General features: G+C 36.3%; 1 protein-coding gene across 1 annotated transcript in view; it reads right to left on the minus strand.

Moving 5' to 3' along the window:
- Nucleotides 1-22,341, minus strand: part of LOC120318920 (pleckstrin homology domain interacting protein) — a 92,557-nt gene that overhangs the window by 64,030 nt on the left and 6,186 nt on the right. The window contains exons 5-12 of the mRNA XM_039367082.1: nucleotides 13,589-13,739; nucleotides 13,397-13,495; nucleotides 9,832-9,992; nucleotides 6,269-6,490; nucleotides 5,129-5,229; nucleotides 3,402-3,472; nucleotides 2,674-2,774; nucleotides 2,544-2,584 (exon numbers count right to left, since the gene is read on the minus strand). Coding sequence (XP_039223016.1) covers nucleotides 2,544-2,584; nucleotides 2,674-2,774; nucleotides 3,402-3,472; nucleotides 5,129-5,229; nucleotides 6,269-6,490; nucleotides 9,832-9,992; nucleotides 13,397-13,495; nucleotides 13,589-13,739 — 947 coding nt within the window. The remainder of the gene's footprint in view (nucleotides 1-2,543; nucleotides 2,585-2,673; nucleotides 2,775-3,401; nucleotides 3,473-5,128; nucleotides 5,230-6,268; nucleotides 6,491-9,831; nucleotides 9,993-13,396; nucleotides 13,496-13,588; nucleotides 13,740-22,341) is intronic.

Below are 22,341 nucleotides of genomic sequence, written 5' to 3' on the forward strand. Positions count from 1 at the left end.
ACTTGAATTTAATTTTACATATTCACATATACTTAATGTGTTTCTTGCCTAACGACCACACATACACAGATCATTTCCATTTCCCATTTTTTTAAAAAAAGGATAATCATATTAAAATACATGTGTGTGTGTGTGTGTGTGTGTGTGTGTGTGTGTGTGTGTCTGCACACACGCATGTGTGCACCAACAAAAACTACAGCATGAATGAACCACTTAACAAAAATCTTACTCACAAAATATGTAATTTTCCCTGTATGGAGAGAAATGTTCATAGGTCCATGTAAATGAATTCAAGATATCAAAAGGGCATTTTTTGATTCCTGATTTGAAGGCAAACCAATTCAATTCAAATTGCTTAATATTCAATTTGGAAAAAAAATATTCATTGAAAAGATATATTGAGGAAACAGTAAAACAAATTGCCTTATTTTGGGGGGGGGGGCAAAATAAGATGAAAAAAGTACCATATATAAGCTTACTATATTCCAGGTTTCCCTGGAATAAATTTTGAAAACATTCACTGACATCTTTTAAGATAAATGGTTTGGAAATTGTCCAGCAAAGAATTTAAATTGTGCTGAAACAATGCAGAAAATATTTGATCCCAGATTAAAAGCAAACTTTTTTCAAAAACTATGTGAAAAATTCTTTTCCACTTGATTTCTAGCAGTAGCATTTATTTATTTCCTGCCTTTTTATTTTCATAAATAACTCAATGTGGTGAGCACACATAATACACCTTTCTCCTCCTATTTTTGCCACAATAACAATCCTGTCAGGTGAATTGGGCTGAGAGAGAGTGACCACTGGGCATGAGAGTGAATAGTGACCATCACCTTGATTGAAATAGTGTTCAGTCACTTAAAGAGACTTGACATTGTTGGATAAGAAACTATGCTATTACAGGTAGTCGACTTACAAGATCATTTAGTGACTGTTCAAAGTTACAACAGCACTGAAAAAAGTGACATGACCATTTTTCACACTTACGAACCTTGCAGCACCCCCCATGATCATGTGATCAAAATTCAGACACTAGACAACTGACCCATATTTATGACAGTTGCAGTGTCCTGGGGTCATGTGATCACCTTTTGCAACTTTCTGACATGCAAAATCAATGGGGAAGCCAGATTCGCTTGACAACTGTATTACAACTTAACACCTGCAGTGATTTACTTAACAATGGTGGCAAGAAAATGGAGCAAAATGGAGCAAAACTCATTTGATAAATAGCAATAGAAATTTTTGGCTCAAAGGACTACCTGTATTACTAACTTGACGTAGTTGGCTTTATAAGTATCCTCTTGGGAGGAAATTCCTTCATCACCATGATACTTAATATATGCAATCATGACTCAATGGTAATATTCTAGCACGGGGCAGGCAACCTTGGCTCTTTTATGACTCATGGAATTCAAGTCCCAGAATTCCTGAGTCAGCCGACTCAGGAATTCTGGGAGTTGAAGTCCACGAGTCATAAAAGAGCCAAGGTTGCCTACCCCTGTTCTAGCAGAAAGGCATCATGAAAATGTCTCACAAAGATAGGTAATCCAAAGACAAAAAAGGTAGAACAGAGAAAGTAGCATTGTTACCCCTAATCTTTAAAAAACAAACAGTAAACTTTCCAGCAAGCTTGATGATGCTACTCCAGTATCCATTTCCTCCTTGCCATAAGACATACACCTTGCCCAATCATGTCAAATATTTAAGGCTTCATCCAATAACATGGACCAACTAGGATGAACAGCCTTCAATCCATATTCAGAGTGAGAGCTAAATTAAATTCCTAACTGTGTAATATTCCATTAGCACAAGAAATAGTAAAATTGGGATTTTTAACAGGCCACCAAAAAGAAGTTGTAATCTGAAAAACTGAATGAAGATCAAGGGTTTAACAATGTGATAAAACTCATCAAATCATTCAAATCCCCTTGGCATCGTTTACATCAAGAAATGATGTTACAATGTATTATGTGCCTACTGCAACTCCTGGTGTACTGAAAATCTCAAATCTTTATATCATTTTGTAGCTACCTTATTTGATGTATTACTTCAAAACAGATTTCTGCTTTAACAGTGCGTTTTTATTGAAGTTTTTTTTCAAAACAAAGCAACTTGTCAAGCCTGACATAATCCCACATATCCATGCAAGAATATAAAGCAAGCATCAATGGAATTAATGAAAACTTTCTTACAAGACCTTTCAGAAACAAAGTATATTGTGAAATGTATATCTTATAAGTATCTTTCTCATAAACAAATCTTAGGCTACTTAAGTAATTCAACCAAAATCAGACACTGAAGCTATCAAATATTAATTAAAGGGCAACATCATGTACATTTAATGGGAAATAAATTCTATATAATATAAACTATGTTACAGAATGCAAAATAAAAAAAAAGCTCAACGTATGTCTAATTAGATAAAAAATTAAACTTGATAATTAAACTAGCACGTTGAATTTTAACAACTATGTAACAGTACAATTTTCCTAAACACAATGGGAGAAATATGTATAATATATAAGTAATTTACTTACCGATTACTAGTATTAGAAAACTGAATGCTGTCCACTTTGTCCTATGTGAACAAGAAAAAATTAACAACATAACTATAGGTTATTAATTTACTTCAAACGAATAGCTGAACAATTTAGAGAAGGTATTTACAGTATGAAACTCCAACTCTGATATCTTCTCTGGCTGACCTGATCCAAAGAAATAAACCCTAATGATATGATCTGTACTTCCAGTGGCCAGAAACATTCCACCTAAAGAAAAGCAAACATGAAAGAAATATCACTATCAATTTGCTAAGGAGATTTACTATAGTACTATAATTTTATACCATGTGTTCTTTTAACATTAGTTCCACTCAACTGCAAATAAGCAGTATACCACACTGACTTTTAACCACAATCATACATCTATTTCCCTAACTTTATTCCAGGATGCTTCTCCCATGAAGAAACGGAACATGACTAAAAATTATATTTATTACACAAAAGGTTTCAGTTGTGTTAGAATTTAAGATAGCAAGATGGACTCTGACACTATTACATAATTCTTTCTAAACTTTCATAGGCACCAGTATCTTTGAGAACCAGCGTGCTGCTGAAGGCAAAGTGAAAACTCAATGGGTGGTCATTTCTCCTACCAAATAGGATTGTTGTGGAAAAACTGTGGAAGGAATTTATGTATGTCACTTTGAGCTCTCCAAAGAAAAGCAGGATAGAAATGTATCAAACATGCAGGTAAAGCGCCTATGCATCAGTTAAGAATATTGCCATTTGTGGTTAACGTGAATAGGATCATAGTGGGCATTTTTTAATTGTAAATATTTTTCATTATATTCCAGTAATACAATTAATTTGGGGAAGGAGAATTATGCAATTTACCAGCACTAAATGAAGAGCAGATCATTTGGACTCCAGGTCTTGGCCGTTCTGTAAACTTTGTTGGCCTTGGACTGCAAAGATTTGAAAATATATAATTAAATATATTAAGGCAATGTAAAATGGTAACTGAATTAAACAGTAATTATTAAAAGATTAAACTAAATATGAGCACATTTCTCAGAGAAAGTGAATGATAACATGCACATACACACATCAAAAGCCAGTATATAAAATAATTTGGATTTAAAGACATTTTATAAGTGGAGGAAATTTCTGTTCTACATTCTGTCCTGCAAAGATTTGAAAATATATAATAAATATATTAAGACAATGTAAAATGATAACTGAATTAAACAGTAATTATTAAAAGATTAAACTAAATATGAGCAAATTTCTCAGAGAAAGTGAATAATCTCTCTCTCTCTCTCTCTCTCTCTCTCTCACACACATACACACACACACACACACACACACACACACACACTATAAGCCAGTGTATAAAATACTTTGGATTTAAAGACATTTTATGAGTGGAGGAAATTTCTGTTCTACATCATCTACATTATTAACATTTTGATTTATTCCTGTTGAGTCAAACTAAACTTCATGACTTCTGCAAGATATAATAAAAATATTGAACTATATACACTGCACATCCACAAAGGGTGTGCATTATTGGATTGCAGCCTTTTTATATTCTGATGTTCATCTATTATATATCTCTGAATACCTGTTGACATATGTCCAACCCCACCCTTTCAGTGCTCTATTATAGGAAAACTAAAGTATACTGATTTAATTTTAAATTACGTTCAACTTAAGTTTATTTCATAATTAGTATATATCCTGAGCAGGAATGTATACTGTAAGTGCATTGTTTTACAATCAAGTTATTTCTAAAGTATAAGCATATACTAAATCTTATGGTCATGCAGCTGACATTCCTTTTAAACTGCACAAATACACCATTTTCAAGAAACTGAAAAGAGTTCAAGCTATAAAATTAATGGCTCTCCACTTAGTCTCGTTTGAATTAAGATTATTTCATGCACACATCCACATATATTTCTTGGCAACAAAATGGAAGTAATTACAATACTTTTTTTCTAGAATATATGATTTCCTTTCTAGTCAACAGACTATGCTTTTTTCTTGACAATCATCTATAAAAATATTAATCAGATCCAACTCTGCTTTCCTTTTCAAGAGCAAACAAGGATAGCTAGGTGTTGCCACCTAGCTATATTGAATGATTGGCTGAGCATTAAAGAGTTTTCAGGAAAAAGAATAGGCTATAAAATGCTTAAGATTCAATCTGCAACAGATCTATTTGATCATGTGGGAGTGCAAAGGCAGCTGATTTAAGGTGCTGGTGATTGGTGCTACATTCATACTCTACATCCTTCAAAGTGCTATACCTGAAGTGCTCCACAGCCTACTAATAATTAAGCTGCACTGTGTATTTTACAAGACACAGAAGTAGCCAATATGACACAATAGTTGATACAATATCAACTACTAATATCAGTGCATGGCCTACTGCATTTATAAATCCTAATCTTGTAATTCAGAAATTTCCCCCATTTTTCCACCAAAAAAAGCAAATTTACTGTTTTCGATAAAATATTTTGTACTCATAGACAAACGCAAACAAAACATTTGCAGTTTCTGAACAGTTTTGCAAAATACTGTATATAATCTTACAGAAATAGAAGATATAAACTAACTTGATTTTAAGTGTGCCAGCATCCCACAACCAAAAACATATTGTGCCATCTGCACCGGTTGAAGACAAGTATCGCTTTGAGCCACTGCACAAGGGAGAAAACTGCAAAAAAAAAAAAAAAAAAAAACCTGTTAGGTAATTCTTTGATTTATAGTAAGCAAGGAAATGAGTAATCAACTGATTTGGAATATACTAAAATGTCATTACTACCACTTCTATAGAAAAGTAGTTAGAACCAAATGCAATGCTCTGTCAGAAAATGCTGCAATAGTTCTCTCTTCCATGTATTCTTTTATGTATGATCATACATACACTTTGCCTTATATTATTTTTTCCCAATAATGAAAACAAGTAATTCAATTATAAATTTGCCTAGACCAGTGGTTCTCAACCTTTTTAATGCCATGACCCCCAACCGGTCGTACGTCGAGGACTACTCAACCGGTCGTAAGTCGGGGACTACTCAACTGGTGCAGCACCGTTTGCAGAATGGGACTTTTGGCAGGCTCAGCAGGGCAGAGACAGCCTGGACAATTCCTATTGGCTTTTGAAAGCCAATAGAATTAGACTCTATTCAAGAGAGTCTATTCTATTGGCTTTCAAAAGCCAATAGAATAAAAGGGAGTAGCACAGCTAAGGAAAGGGAGGAAAAATGGCGGACTGCGTTGTTTGGCGACCTCCGTGAAATGGTCGTTCGACCCCAAATGGGGTCCCGACCCACAGGTTGAGAACCACTGGCCTAGACAATGCATTTAACTCCAAGGTCAACTTCAGACCAACAATCAAATAAGCAATACCCCAATCAAGAAACTGCCAAAGATACATCAGTAAACAGCTGAACCAAAGAATCTGTAAGACCGCCTCCACCCACACAGACAGGCAAGACACCAGAATATAAACTGATAGCAAACAGCACGGATGATGTTACCTAGTTAGGGTAATGAAACGTCGGCAAGAAAACAAGCAAGCTCAGAGAACACCTAGGACCCCACAATGCATTTATCTTTCTATATCAAAGACATGCTTGCCTTATTAAAATACATAGTTAATTACAGTACTATACATGAAAAAGCATAAACTGTTTTACTTCCTTATTGGTCCTTTTGCTTCCAAAATTTTAAAGCTTAGTCATCTATTTTACCTGTAGAGATGTTATAGATGCACTGTGTCCTTGTAGAACAGCCAAAGGAGCACATGTTCGAAGACACCACACTCTGATCATCTTGTCACAGCTCCCTGAAGCAATCATGGTATTCTCATAATTAACAGCCATGTCTGATATTTCCGCTGCATGCCCTCTTAAAGTAGCAAGCAACCGTCCATCATCTGTTGCCCAGATTTTCACAAGACAATCATCAGAACCCTATAAACAGATTAATCATCAAAATTTATTTATAAGGTTAGCTAGGCTATGAGATCCTCCCTCGGATCCAAGGAATCCTTTAGGTAAGAAAAGAAAAATTACTTGAAATGTATATGGTATAATTTTAAACTCCACAATATACTAGACTCCTTTCTCTTGCTTTTGAGAGCGTTCAAAAGAACACACAGATAAAGGTCTGCTACTATCAATAGTGCTTTGCTTATAGTTCTTTGAACCTAAGTATTTTAAATGCCTTGAAGTGTTATGATTTTCTTAAATCTAGTTACATGGAAGTAAAAGAAAAACTTATTTATATAAAGCTGACCGGCCTCATTAAAGCTATTACATATATGCTAAAAACTAAGGAAAAGCAACAACATTAATTCCAAATACTGCATTGCAATTGTCAGAAGCTCTGTCCAAGAAGGACTGGAAATAATTTTCCCTGTTATTAAGTTAAGGCAAAGCTTTCCCATCACTATTATTTATACATTCTTAACAGATAAGTAGAAAGCAACTCAGCAAAGAATAACAAATGTCTTTTCAGACTGTACATTTTTATTCTAACTTTCACTGGAAAGCACTACTATGCCCAATAGCAGTTCCTTTCAGTGTTATATTCATTCTTTATTGAAAGTGTTGCTTGCCTATCTTAATGATACTGGGTAAAAATTAAAATAAAATCATTTCAAACATTCCTCTCATTTCTGTAGAGGAAAATGCTGGCAGGAAGCCTCTTCAGCTGCTACTATAAACCCCATCATTTACTTCAACCATCCAAAGCAAATGATTCAAGTTTATTATGCCTCTCTCCAGACAAGTAAGAGAAAGGAAGTAGTAGTCTTTGTTAAGGAAAATAAAAGAGGCTTATGGGATGCATTGAGTTTCAGAACATATTGTTTGTAAGTTCAAATTGTCAATAAAAATATTGTAATTTCTGTATTTCTAATCCTCCTATCTCACTTGCAGAGCAAATCAAAACTGCTCTGGATTTTTTTTTCCCCCAGAAAGCAAATAACAAGTTTCTCATGTCTGCTATTAACAGAAACCCTTTCAGAGAAAGTGATCACAGTTTGTCCCAATTCAGTATGAATTAACAGCAATTCGTTATTTATTTTAATTATAACATTTTTATCCTTTCTTCCTTCTATAAGCATCCAAGGTTTATAATTATATAAAAAATGGAGCACCACAATTAAAATCAGTATTGTTAAAATCAATTAATGATTTGGATATGGCTTGTCCTGCCAAACTAGCTTCTATCCTATCTTTAATAAACATTGCCCAGAGGCAGACAGATTCTTTTACCTGCTCTATCTTTTTGTCACATATTCACTCTAATTTTTCCTCACACATAATTACCTTTGTCTTTGATACATTAATTACCAAATCCATATAGTTTGCTGTATTGTATAATCTAATTAAAATTCATTGTAAATCATTCAAGTTCATAGCCAAGAACACAGCTTTACCTGCATAGAAATGTGGACATATGCTGATATTCCTAACCAATGTTACTTCTAATGTCACCAAAAGTATTTCTTATACAACTGTCCATCACTTAATTAAATAACCAACAGAATATCATACATATACTTTTATCTAATTACCTGCACAATCCTGTATTATCTTCATACAACTTCATAAGCAAAACATATTATATTTTAACATTTTTATTATCTTGCCTATATCTGGCAGCCTTTATTACCCTGCCTATATCTGGCATTTTAAATCATTTTTCTTTTCATATTTTTTTTTCTCAGATGTCAACAAATACACTGTAATTCCCATTAAACTCCCTAAACTACCACTTCTAACATTTCCTCACTTTATTTTCATCCCAAATTTTATCCCTTTTATTAAGGAGGCACAGTTGCTCAGTGACTTAATGACCCTGCAGATGGTCTCTACTCCAGTGGTTAGAGTCCTAGCATTGTGTGGCGGGGTGAGCTCCCATCATTTGCCTCAGCTTCTGTCCACCTAACAATTTGAAAGTATGTTCTATGCAAGTAGATAAATAGGAACCACTTTGGTGGAGAGACAAGTTGATGCTCCATGCAGGCAGGCAGATTCCTGCTGGCTCTGAATCTTCCCAGTTGTTGCGCCCATTTGCGAGGCAGCTCCAGGGAAGGAGAGGGGCTTGGTTGACCCTGCAGGAAGAGCCATTCATCTTTCTTTCTGGTGCAAAGTCAGCTTGCCCTCTGTGGCACGCCTTGGGAAACTCACAAGCATTTCCTACAAGAGAGCTGGTAATTTGGCAGCCAAACTATTACATTAGCTAGGTCAGAAGACCACAATAACATGAGAGAGGCTCCTTTTTTAGCTCCTGGAACAATTTATTTTTTTTCATCAAATTTTCTTTCTGCTTATTTTAACCTTACCTGTTCCTGGCTTTCTTTGAATAGATTAGTTGCTAATACATTTTTTTTCTTTAAAAAAATACCCTTTATCTTTTTTTATAGCATTCTCTTCTTTTTCCTCATCCACAACTTTTTTTTTACTAAGCATTCTTTTTTATACTTCCACACATATGTATGGCGTTCAAAATAATTCTTTTAAAGTAACTTCCACATCCTCCTTTCTTTTATATCCACTTTTCACACATTCTGTTAGGAGATTTATATATCTTTTAATGCTGTTGGACAAAGGATTCAAACTTTCTTTTCCTGTAGTCATTCTTCTTTCACTCTGGGGTCTTTTTTTCCCTCCCATACTTACCCCCGCCCCCGCCCCCAAGATGCATGTTTCAAACTGCCAAATTATGATCTGTTCAAAATTCAGAACCTTTCTTCAATCTTTCATTATGAAAGATCAAATCAACCTTTCTTATTATTATTCTTTTTCATAAACAAACCTAACATCATCCTCTATGTTAATTATTGAATCTCTGGACAGCCCAATCACTTTTTCCTGTACTCTTTCACCTTATTCCATGACATCCATTCATATCTATTAATCATAATTCTTTCTCCTGGATCATATTCATTCAGAAAGTTGCACAGTTTTTACCAAAACTAATCCCAGTTCTTCCATTGTCATTATTTGCAATACATGTACTTTCCATCAACTTATGACTTCCTATTTTCATAGAGAGCTGTAACTAGGTGATACCAATCCATATTCTCTTATGTCTATTTCAACTCTTTTGTTCTTAAGTCTAACCTTCCTTTCATTTGTTTCAATTCTACTAATTCACATCAATTATATTCTCCATCTTTCTGTTGGTTTCTCAAACACATCTATTTTTCTTTCATTTTATTTGTTAATTTGTACTCATCACTCTTTACTCCTTTTCCACTGCAAAACTATGTTTTTAAATAGTTTCATGAATCTGCACTTACTGTGAATATCCGTCTGCCAGTCCTATCAAATGTTACACAATATACCGAAGACAAATGTCCCAGGATTCGCTTATGCATTTTCATATGCTGATACACAGCAGTTGGAATAAGATGTTCCAGTCTGTATTTTCCATTAAGCTTTCTTGAAAAGAGAGTTTCAGCTATAAAAAAATTGATATATTTAGATATATGTTCAGAAAGATATATCTGTTAAGCAATATCAAGAAAGATTTCAGCAGTTATTCATATACATAACTCATGTAATTAAATATATATTTGTATTACAGTGGTTCTCAACCTGTGGGTCGGGACCCCATTTGGAGTCGAACGACCATTTCACGGGGGTCGCCAAACAACGCAGTGCGCCATTTTTCCCCCCTTTTCCTTCGCTGTGCTACTCCCTTTTATTTTATTGGCTTTTGACTCTCTTGAATAGAGTCTAATTCTATTGGCTTTCAAAAGCCAATAGGAATTGCCCAGGTTGTCTCTGCCCTGCTGAGGCCGCTAAAAGTCCCATTCTGCAAACGGTGCTGCACCAGTTGAGTAGTCCTCGACTTACGACCGGTTGAGTAGTCCTCAACATACGACCAGTTGGGGGTCGCAGCATTAAAAAGGTTGAGAACCACTGTTGTATTATGTCAGAATATAACAAAAACATAGGTACATACTGTGTTTTCCCCAAAATAAGACCCAGTGCTATATTTTTTGTCTCAAAAAGAGAAACTAGTTCTTATTTTCAGGGATGTCCTACCAAATGAATGCTGCAGCCAGGCTTCCTACACCCCGACACCTGTCGTGCCTCTGTCTGACTTCTTCAGCGGCTGCTTGTCGCCACTTGTAGCTGGATGCCATATGGCACACTGCGCCAGCGCCAACGGTTGTGGCAGGAAGCTGCATAGTGTTTCATGCTGGTGCCGCCAGTTGTGGCAGGAGGCTGCATGGCACTTTGGGCCATTTGCAGGAGGCCGCATGGTGTTTTGGGCCGTCACCGCCAGTCACAGGATGTCACACAGCGGCCTGCTGTGACCACTGGCAACAGCCTGAAGCACCTTGTGGCCTCCTGCAAATAGCCTGAAGCACCACACGGCATTCTGCCGTGAGTAGCGGCAATAGCTCAAAGCACCATGTGGTGAGGAGCAATGGCCTGAAGCGCTGCAAAGAGTCCTGCCGTGTTGAGCGGCAATGGCCCGAAGCGCTGCATGGCATCCTGCCGTGAGGAGCGGCAAAGGCCGAAAGCACTGCACAGAGTCCTGCCGCAACCGGCAGCAATGGCTCAAAGCACCATACAGCCTCTTGCCGCTAGGAGGCCTGCTTGCTGCGGTCCTATCAGTAAGGTATGCAGGTGCAGTGTGCGTGGGGTAGCTCCACCACCCTCCAGCTTGATTTTTAGATGTGCGCCTCGCCCCAAATCTAGGGCTCATTTTGGGGAAAACACAGTACCACTTCACAGGTCTCAACAATAATGGAAACAAACAGAAAAGTTATTGCACTTTGAAAAAAATCACACACATCTGACCAATATATTTCTCTTAGAGTGAAAGATCCTCAGTTATTAGCAGCCCAATTAGAATCATAACTTAAGGGCTACCTATATGGCACTTTGATTTGTTAAGGATTTAGTGATTATTACCACTACTACTACTACTACTACTTATGATGCCATTCTAATTACTATAACTGATTGTTTTAAAGACTTTGATCAATGGAGATAAAAATGTTTTTTATTTATATACTTGCATGCCATGTACAACCAAAACTCCTTGTTTAATAAACAAGCACATGTGAGCTATTCAGCCCTACCTTAAGCATCCCTGATTAAAGCACCAAAAAGCAATGTTTTATATTACATCTAAGTTCTGTACTGAGATCATAATCTAATTTTTCTGATACCTTGTGCAATTTTGCTTCTTTGAATATATTTAACATAATCCTGGGATAAAACAAATGAAGCTATTTCCTCCTGCTTTTTTAATTACTAATGCAAAATTAGAAACAAATATCAAATACTGCCATCTGCTAGTTCATATTATATTTTAAATCATAAATCCCAAGTTACTTCATAGTGATATATTATTACAATTTCTTCTACATGATCGATGATATTTATATCAACAATAGTGCATAATTAATAGCAAATCAAAATATTTTATTTATTATATAAGCTTTAATGTCACTCAATTTATTCTGGATTCTGTGTCAGCAGCAAAGCATCATAATCCTATCCTATCCTTATCAGGATAAAGAGCAAAATCAAACCTTTTTTATTTACCAAATAAAAACTACCAAAACCTGAAAAATCAAGCATTTCATGGTTTTAAGCAAGGAATAGCTATTTGAAGACAATCTATTCTGATAATTTCATGAAAGTTATTCTCTAAAATGGTTGCGGCCACGGCCATTTATTATTTTGTTTCTTCAGTAGAAATAAGCAACATGTCTTTGACATATCCCATTTGCAAATGATCTTTTACATTTCCACTTTTCCAAACAGTAGCATCACAATTAACATATTTGATTTCATAACCATAATGTATTCTGTACACATTCCATACTGGCATACAATGTAAGCTGTTGCTATGTGTTATAAAAAGCCAACGCATTGTACGCTACATTAACAGAGGAATAGAATCAAGATCATGTGAAGTGTTAGTACTACTTTATAAAGCCTGGTAAGGCCACACTTGGAATACTGCATCCAGTTTTGGTCGCCGTGATATAAAAAAGATGTTAAGACTCTAGAAAGAGTGCAGAGAAGAGCAACAAAGATGATTAGGGGACTGGAGGCTAAAACATATGAAGAACAATTGCTGGAATTGAATATGTCTAGTTTAATGAAGAGAAGGATGAGGGGTGACATGATAGCAGTATTCCAATTCTCAGGGGCTGCCACAAAGAAGAGGGGGCCAACCAATTCTCGAAAGCACCTGAAGGCAGGACAAGAAGCAAAGGATGGACACTAATCAAGGAGAGAGGCAACCTAGAACTAAGGAGAAATTTCCTGACAATTGGAACAATTAACAATTTTCCTCCAGACATTGTGGGTGCTCCAATTCTGGAACTTTTAAAGAAGAGATTAGACAACCATTTGTCTGAAATGTTATAGAGTTTTCTGCTTAAGCAGGGGTTTGGACCAGAAGTCCTCCAAAGTCCCTTCCAACTCTGTTATTCTGTTTCTAAAAAATCTTAAACAGTTTTGTTCAGCCTAAAAATTGATTAAGATAGAATAGCTCCAATGACATATTTATGTTATTAAGAAATTTGAAGAAGCCACATTCCGGATTTCAACTCCCTATGAGACAGAGGGGGGGAGGGGAAGAGAGAGGGAGGGAGAATGAGAGTTATTGTATGCTGTCTAATTATTTCAGATAGGCTTCCAAATACATTCAGAAATATCCTTGTCAGTTCCAGTTGCTTAAGACTGTTTCTTAAAATCTAAAATCAGATTTAATATACACATTTTTTAAAGAAACCTACACAGGAGAAGGTACATGCCAAAAACTGTTGCCACAATTATAGTGTTACATTGCCAATATTAGCTACTACAATTATGCAATAATATTCTTACCTATACTTGGAGGACTGCCATAATTTATTGGTGACTCTGGAGGCCTCCCACAATGCAATGCAGCAAGAGCAGACCCCTTCCACACAACATGTTTGCAACCTATTTAAATATAAAAAACAAATATAAGCATATAAACATACAATGAAAAAGATGATCAAGCCATTTTTTTTCTTTTGGGGGGCATACTCATACTTTTATTTGTGCGGAGCAAAGACTGTCTTCCAGCTCCTAATAGTGTTTGAACTCCTGGGACACTTTGAGGAATTTCTTGCTCTAGAAGAGGTCCAAGTCGATGGCATATTTGCAGGAGATGATCAGGTGCCAAGTGTCTATAGTATTTTACCTGTTAATAAACCAAAAATTATTGGTATAAGGTTTTACTCTCACTTTTGAAAGTGAAAAAATATTTTGAAATTGAGAGGTGCATTTGGCACATAGGACGTTTTTTTACACCCTACACAACAACAACAACAATTTAAAACATCGTATCTTGAAACAAACTATACTCTAAATTTAAATCACCCTCTCTCAGTCCAACCCACCTCACAAGGTTGTTGTTGTTGTTAAAATAGGAAGAGGGAGGTATGTTGAATATGTTCACTGCCTTGAATTATTTGTAAAAATAATAAAGTCGGGATACATATACAATAAATAAATAATTTGCTAAAAACCATTAACAGTCCATAAATCATAACATTGTTTTCATTTTAACCATTACAAAAATAATATATAATACAGAATAACATTAACTGGAATATTTGTATCATTAAAAGAATGTGCATAATCTTTATAAAATGGTGCAGATACATTAGCAGTCCCAATTCTTTATTACACAACAACGACTGGAGTTAAGACATAAAGAATTACTAATAAATAATCTAATGTATTCATGGAAACTCATGAATTTTAACTATGAAGTTCTTAGTTTCTACTACACTATCCAAGTAATTACACTATACTAATGACAGTCCTACATAATAAAAGGGTGCTTGCTTTTCTCTGTAATATTTTAGAAATTGTTTTCTTGAAAATTAAACTCACTGTTCAAGATTCAGTTTACATCCTTTTAACAATGTGCACAAGGAATACTTATTTACATGTAAGCTAGAAAGGTGAATACATTCATATAAGACTTCTCACATAGTATAATATTCTAACAGTTACTATAATAAGTGAAATTTCTCTTACGTGAAGACATACAGGTAAAAAATCAGACCCGATGTGAATAAGCAGAATTTTACTCTAACTAAATTGAAGGTTACTTCCTTTGACTCAGGAGCTCATTTGAGATTAGATTTTTGCCTTCTGTAAACTAGAATGGGAAAACAACACTGATCTATTTTTTAAAAAAAAAAAACTTTTCTCTGAAAAAGTAAAGTATCTATAAAATTGTGGGGGATTTTTAGCAGAATGAAGTTATATCAGTTGGCTAAACTTTCTTCTCTACAGATAAACTGTATTAAATTTCAGACAGGCGAGATTTTTTAAGGGAGTCTTTATGGCTGAACAAGGTCTGTGAATCCTGGTTTCTGGGTGCATAACATTTATAAAAATTTTATATATTATGAATGTGCCCATTGAATAAAAACATAATTACAAAGGAACCAGGATTTAGAGTCATTTTCATTTAAGTTCTAAAATATTATTAATTAAAGATATATATTAGTTGTATGCATTTTAGATAGAATTAGACAATATCTGTTGGCATATCTACCTCTTCTGTAGAAACGTATCTTCCTAAATTTCAGTTAAGAAGAAAGAGAGGTAGATGATTACACTAAGGCAGTGGTGGCGAACCTATGGCACTTGTGCCAGAGGCGGCACTCAGAGCCCTCTCTGTGGGCACGCACACCATGCCCTAGAGATGGCAACCATCCTCTTCAACCAACCGCCTGCTAATTCGCCGAGGTCCCACGTGGCTGGATGTATGGTTTCCCTCCCCCCCCTCCGTCCCATCTCTCCTGGCCTCACATGCTCTCCTTTTCCCGGGCACGACCCACTGCATCATCTCAGCTGTCGGCTGTCCGTCCAGCTCAGAGGCAGCTTCTCTGAACTGCTGGTGGTGGGCTGCCCCAGAATGCGCCAGTCGAGGGGCCGGCAGGCTGTGGCTGCTGAAGGACACTGTCAGGCCCCATGCGCTTGCAGCTGTCCCAGCCCCTGCCTCGCCTTGCCCTGTGACAATGGCACCCCCGCCTTGCCTTGCCTCACCCCGCAGGACAAGCCTCCTGCCCACCGCCCCACCTGCCAAAGACCCCCTGGATCTCCCCCAACCCTGCCTGGCCCCCACAGGCATCCCTCCCCATGAGCAACATCGAGGTGACCACGCCTGCCTTGGCCACACCCACCCAGTGGGCCACACCTACCTGGCACCCAGCAATAAATAAGTGGGTTTGGGTTGCAGTTTGGGCACTCGGTCTCTAAAAGGTTCGCCATCAGTGCACTAAGGGAATTACTAACTTGGGGTAGTAAAAAATATATAAACGACTCAGTAGCAATGAAAAGGGCAGATATTATAAAAGTGCTCCTCTCCAAAAGGAATTTATTTCAATGGATCTATTTCAATTGTGCAATTTCCTACATAAGTGAAAGTGTAACTACTTTAGACTTTACATCCAGACTAAAATTCTATGAATTATTATGATAGATGATGTCCACTTATTCAAGGCATTGCAGCAAGTCAAGGAGTTAAAGTAAAAAGAAATGTGCATTGTGATGTCACAATACATGTACCATCCTCATATATATGTATGTATGTTATGTTGCAATATAATAACAAAACTTTGTATCATTAATACTGGAATGTCTTTCTTTCTTGTGGATGTCAATGCTTTCATGAGTGGTTTAAATCCAATGCCCCCTTCTTATTTTAAAACTAGTTCTTGGTACAAAACCCCAAGTGCAAAATGTTCCCCTAAATGCAAGTTTTAGAAATCAAGAGAAGATTTTAATTATATTTTAACTGTATTCAGAAAATTTAGCTCTGAATTTGGTTCTGTAAAAGTATTTTTTTTCTCTCATTCCCTTTTAGCATCATACCAGTTATATAAATTGAGCAATATTTGGTGTGATATTCTTTTAACAAATGGCTTCCGAGTGAATAATTATCTAAAAAATAAAAATTAAAAAATGTGTGCACATATGCATGTCTCTTCTCCCAACAGCATTTTAGTTCTAAGGTTAATGTATTTTGAATCCAAGAAAATGCAATACTTCTCTCCAGATAAAAAAATATTCATTATTATTTTAATTGTCACATGGAAATGTAATTATCCAAGTGCATCAGATATCTAATGAAGTCAGTTTACATTATAATCAGAGACTCTCTGCTTCAGAAGTGTAATGCCTTTTCTTTAAGGGCTTTTCTCTCCCAAGAATTTGGCGGTGTTAAGCTTTCTCACATCGCAAAACTGAAGCAAAAGGGAATACCTAACAGATTTTTACATTTTTTTAAAATTTCTTTTGTAATACAAGTATTTTTCCTTACATTTATCATTGAATTGTATAACAAATGACCCAATTTGATCAAACCAAATCTGAACAAATAATAAGAGGAAAATAAGCTTCAGTAAAGTTCATTCAAGATAACTACTTCTTTAAACATCGAGAAACTTTTAGTTAAGAATTGGACGGTATGCTTTTGCAACATTTTGGCTCAGTTTCTATTCAAGCCCATGCAAACATTACCATAAATTCATGTGGGTATAAGTCACATGATATTCAGCATGTAAAAAAGCTTCTTTTTATAAAGTTGCGCTCAATAAATTAATGCAAAGAATTTGTACATTTTTTAAAAAATAAAAAAAATCTTGATCATATGACCCATGACAATTGGGATTAGCACTATCGGATGAAGAAGAGATGGTAAAAAGGCGAGCAGGCCTGGCAGCTGCAAATTTAAATTCCTCTACACAGAGCATGGAAAAAGAGTTATTCCAACTGTTGGGGTAAAAAGCACAAGAACTGGAAAGCCAACAGATTCAACTACAAGAAAAATGGAAAATCAAGATTTGTCTGCTATCAAAACACTGGAGAAGAGGGGACCTATTTTCTTTGGTATTTTCTATATTTTTCCCACAAAAATCAAGTTTTGGAAAATAGTAGTTTCTATTAAGTGATACATAAATATATAACATGTTTATATAGTACATAATCAAAGTGATATAACATGAAGACTTTTTATATAAGAATTTTAACATTCCATACATGTTGTCAAACTTTTTGGTAAAACCTCTCAATGCAAGGGCAATATTACTGATTATTCACAAGGGAAGGAAGAACCCATTCTTTCTTTGTTCATAGGCTTCTGTTCCCAAACGGAACAAAGCCTCAAAGCACAGGAGTGTGGAAGATATCTGAAGATGCATCTGTATCTTTAAAATACTCCACATACTTTCTGTTGCCACATTGTTTTGTTTTTTTCCAAATTCCCCTCCTTGCAGGATTTTTTCTCACTGACTCAAGGTTTAAAGCAATCTACATCTTTATTGTAAAATATTGCCTCTTTCATGTCTAAAAGACACTAGGATAACCAATACTGAAATATGCCAACTGACCCCCATGGGAGAAATTTGGTCTAACAACAATGTTCAAAAACACTGGAATCCCCATGATGCTTAAAATTGCAAATCGTCTCAGAAACCTTAAGCAGAACCTGGAGTGATCCCAACCAAGTAGCAAATTCACTTTTTCCAAAGACAAAAGTAAAGATAAAGAAAGCTGATAGGACTGTAAGTAGGAGCACGATGCAGACAGCAGTAGCTGATATATACCGAAAAATATGCTGGATAGAAATACTTGGGCCCAACAAACACTACTAGCACACTGATGGCTTTGCATGGAATGCACTACTCTGAAAAGGCTCCACTTCCCACAGGCCAGAATACTGACTGACTTTCCAACCAGAGCCAAGTTTTGTACCTCTCTACTGAATTTCCTGACAAACCAGTCAGTCCTAGAAGAGATCAATCCCGACTGCTCTTTAGAAGGCCAGATCCTGAAGTTGAAACTCAAATACTTTGGCCACCTAATGAGAAGGAAGGACTCACTGGAGAAGGGCCTAATGCTGGGAAAGATTGAGAGCAACAGAAGAAGGGGACGACGAAGAATGAGATGGCTGGATGGAGTCACTGAAGCAGTAGGTGTGAACTTAAATGGACTCCAGAAGATGGTAGAGGACAGGAAGACCTGGAGGAACGTTGTCCATGGGATCGCGATGGGTCGGACACGACTTCGCAATTAACAACAACAACTGAATTTCCTGGCATTATTCCAGCATCGAAAGAGCGAGCTCTGATACAGGGTACAGCTTACTGGTTAATGCTGCTAACTAAAATCAAGCATAGGGTGAAAAATAATAATTGACCATAGATTTTAAGTATCATTGGTGCACATCTGAGTATCTAAGCAGTTATACCACAACATCCATTTATCTACCTTTGTCAAGTGCTTGAAGAAACAAAATAAAATAAAACTCTGATTGCCAGAATCTAAAAAACAATTGTAGGACAGCAGAGATTGTGAGCCGCCTCTCTAAGGGCAGAACCATCTGCAGCAATGGTACTTTTTGTACCAAATCTCAATGGAAAAGTAACAACAGAAACAACCATTCTCAACTCATCTCAGGTCTTTCGCACATATCAATCAGAGGGCTAAAAGAAGCTTCACTTGTTCACTTTTTTAAGTCAGATTGACAAATGGGAAGAGATAAGAATAGCCCCTATTGATAGGGTTATATAAAAGTATGGGAAAGAAATACAATTCCTCCAAAATACTGCCATGGGAAAGAGGATTAAAAAGCATACATGCACACACTCACACACATACACACAACCCCATCGGCTCTTTATTGAAAGGTAATTTTTACTCTGCAATACACAAAAGTCCAATCTTTGCTATTATGGCTTCATACCCCAAACCATCTTTCAATTATTCCTTTTGCTAGTTTAGATGTCAGGAATACTGCAGGATTCTAGCCATTTGTCACAGCGTTACATTTTTCAAGAATGTGAAACATCAAGTTTTCTTCCTATAATGTAAACTACAAAATAAACTGCTTTCAAAACATTTCTGTATATTATAGGAATAAAATAATTCAATTTATCTATACTATCAATTAATCTATACTATTTGCTTATTAATAAATTATCACCGTAATAAGGCTGAATTCCAATACAGTTAGTCCTCAATTTACAACAGTTCATTTAGTGACTGTTCAAAGTTACGACGGCATTGAGAAAAGTGACTTATGACCGTTTTTCCTGCTTACAACCATAGCAACATCTCCATGGTCACATTATCAAATTTCAGATGCTCAGAAATGGATTCATATTTATATGACAGTTGCAGTATCCTGGGGTTATGTGATCACCTTTTGCCACCTTCTGACAAGCAATCAATAGGAAAGCCATATTCATTTAACAACCGCATTACTAATTTAACAGCAGTGATTCACTTAATGACTGTGGCAAGAAAGGTCATAAAATGGATCACTTAACTGTCTCGCTTAACAACAGAAATTTTGGGCTCAACTGTGGTCGTAAATCAAGGATTACCTGTAACTGTAATAAGAAACAAGTCTACCTATAATTTCTTCAGGTCAAGATGCTGAAAACTATTTTCAATATTCGTATGTAATTTAACATTAATTAATTGAGCACTGGCATTTTCTGTTGAACCATATTCTTCTTAGAATATACCGTAAATGCCGGCGTATAAGACTTCCGCGAGCGCTGAAATCGGCGGCAAAGACGGGGGTCGTCTTATACGCCGGAAATACTGGTAGTTTCCGGCGTATAAGACGACGTTCTAGGAATGTGGCCCAGCTATAAAGACGGGGGTCGTCTTATACGCCGGGTCGCCTAATACGGCGGCATATACGGTACCATACGTTTTCATTAGACAATTTTTTTTTTCTATACTATTTCTTTCTTCCTGAACATAACCATTTAACATGAGAGGCCAGAAGAAAAAAGTCAGTGCCAAGCTGGCAGAAATCTGTGAGTTAACTCTACATACTTTTTCACACTGTCTCATCTATCCCCATCTGGCTAGCAGAGAAGCTAAAGTTACCTGGCTCTAGTCTCCATTCCTGGTGTGTACAGTGTGTGTGTGTGTGTATGTGTGTCTGTACACACACACACAAACCCACACACACACACATATATACACACACACACAAACACACATATACATTTGTTATTTACGTACATTAACTCTATTATGTATTTTATATGCCTCATACAATTCCTCTTCACTCACTCAGGCAAGCCAAAAGGCTGGACACAGCTGTTCTAAAGTTTTGTGTTTTTTTAAATAATGCAATCATCCATGACCACAGCACACTATGACTGTACTGACCAAACTTCTGTTGTACACAGGAGAAGGGAGAAACACTTGCTGCTCTTTCCAGGCATTCTGCTCAACTCTCATAGTTGAAGTACAATGGTAACTTCTAGGCCTAAGCGATTATGGAGCTTCATTACACCCTACCTCTCCCATTAGCCTACGGGATAATATTTTTCCAAAATCCAGACAATTTTACTGTTCTGTTAGACATTGAGGAAAAGTAGGTTGTGGTCCTACCACAAGGGACCCCAACCCCCAGTCCATGAACCAGCACTGTGCTGTGGCATGCCAGAAACTGGTCCGCACAAACAAGCAAAGCCCCATCCGCTGGATGCAGGAAGTACATGAAACCACGCCCCCTCTGGTCCACAGAAAAAACTCTCTCCACAGAACCAGTCCCTGGTGCTCAAAAGGTTGGGGCCCTCTATCCTACCAGACTCACAGAAAGTAAAATTAGAGGGTGTCCAATGATGATTCAAAGATAATCAAAATATTTCAATATACAGAGTACATCTGAAATTTTAACACATACCCCCAAAAGAAAAAAAGGACTAGATTACTTAAATAAACCACAATTGATTGAATATACAAGTTTACAAACCGTGATACCTGGGTTCATATAATCAAATAAATGTCAGTTAGTGTAAATCCCACAGTTGTTACAATCAAAACAGGAAGAACTACAGTGCCAATATAGGGTAAACAAAATTTTAGAAACTGAAAAAGGAATTTCGCACTTGCATTCATTATGGTAGAACCTCTTTGAAATGCTTATTCCCAGACTTCTTTCTACCTGGCTATATAGTTTACGAAATAAGTGGTCAACTGACCCCCTCTCTATTTTTGGCCAATTCCTTTCCCAACTTTCCCCAATCTCTCACAGCTAACATGATTTGTGAGTTATTGAGCTAGTTAGCCCTGAAGTTATAGCAATTGGACATTCCATAGTAAAGCAAAATACTATGCCAGAGAAGGCTCATATCATTTTTTCAAGACAGTTTCTGCCATATTGACGGCACTTCCAAGCATATGAAAGGATTTTTTAATCTTCCACTAAGACAATAGTACTTTTAATTTTTAGAAGATTTTTTTAATCTTCTACTAAGCTTCAGGGAAGTTTAATAATAAAATCAGACAAGGGCTTTTTAAACAATCTAGCCACATCCTCCAGAGGAAGTGGCGATATAAATTGCAGATTATAGCTCCACATGTAATCCAACTGAGATTGTTTTTGTGTTGAAACAACATCTCATTATGTAATAGAATTTCAGTGAACTACACAGTTTTGCCCTTAGTTGTATTTTCAACTATCTTTTTACCTCATCTTAATTTGCTATTCCTAATATTTTTTTCTTGATGGGTCCCATCGATTTGGCATTTCACCTACTTAGGGTATCTGACTGTTCTACTAGGAACATATTTTCCCTACATACATCTGAGTTTCAGGTTCTATTGAATTTCTTGCAAAGGAATTTTGAATCTGAAAACAGCTAGCTGTCCTAAGAAATGCTATGGATATGCAATTTGTTCATATTTTGTTCACAATAAGGAGAACACAATGATTCTTGCCTGAATCTGATCCAGTATATTCTTCTATCACA

The sequence above is a fragment of the Crotalus tigris genome, unplaced genomic scaffold (genome assembly GCF_016545835.1).
Source record: "Crotalus tigris isolate CLP2741 ecotype Arizona unplaced genomic scaffold, ASM1654583v1 scf7180000020550.821452, whole genome shotgun sequence".
NCBI classification, from domain to species: Eukaryota; Metazoa; Chordata; class Lepidosauria; order Squamata; family Viperidae; genus Crotalus; species Crotalus tigris.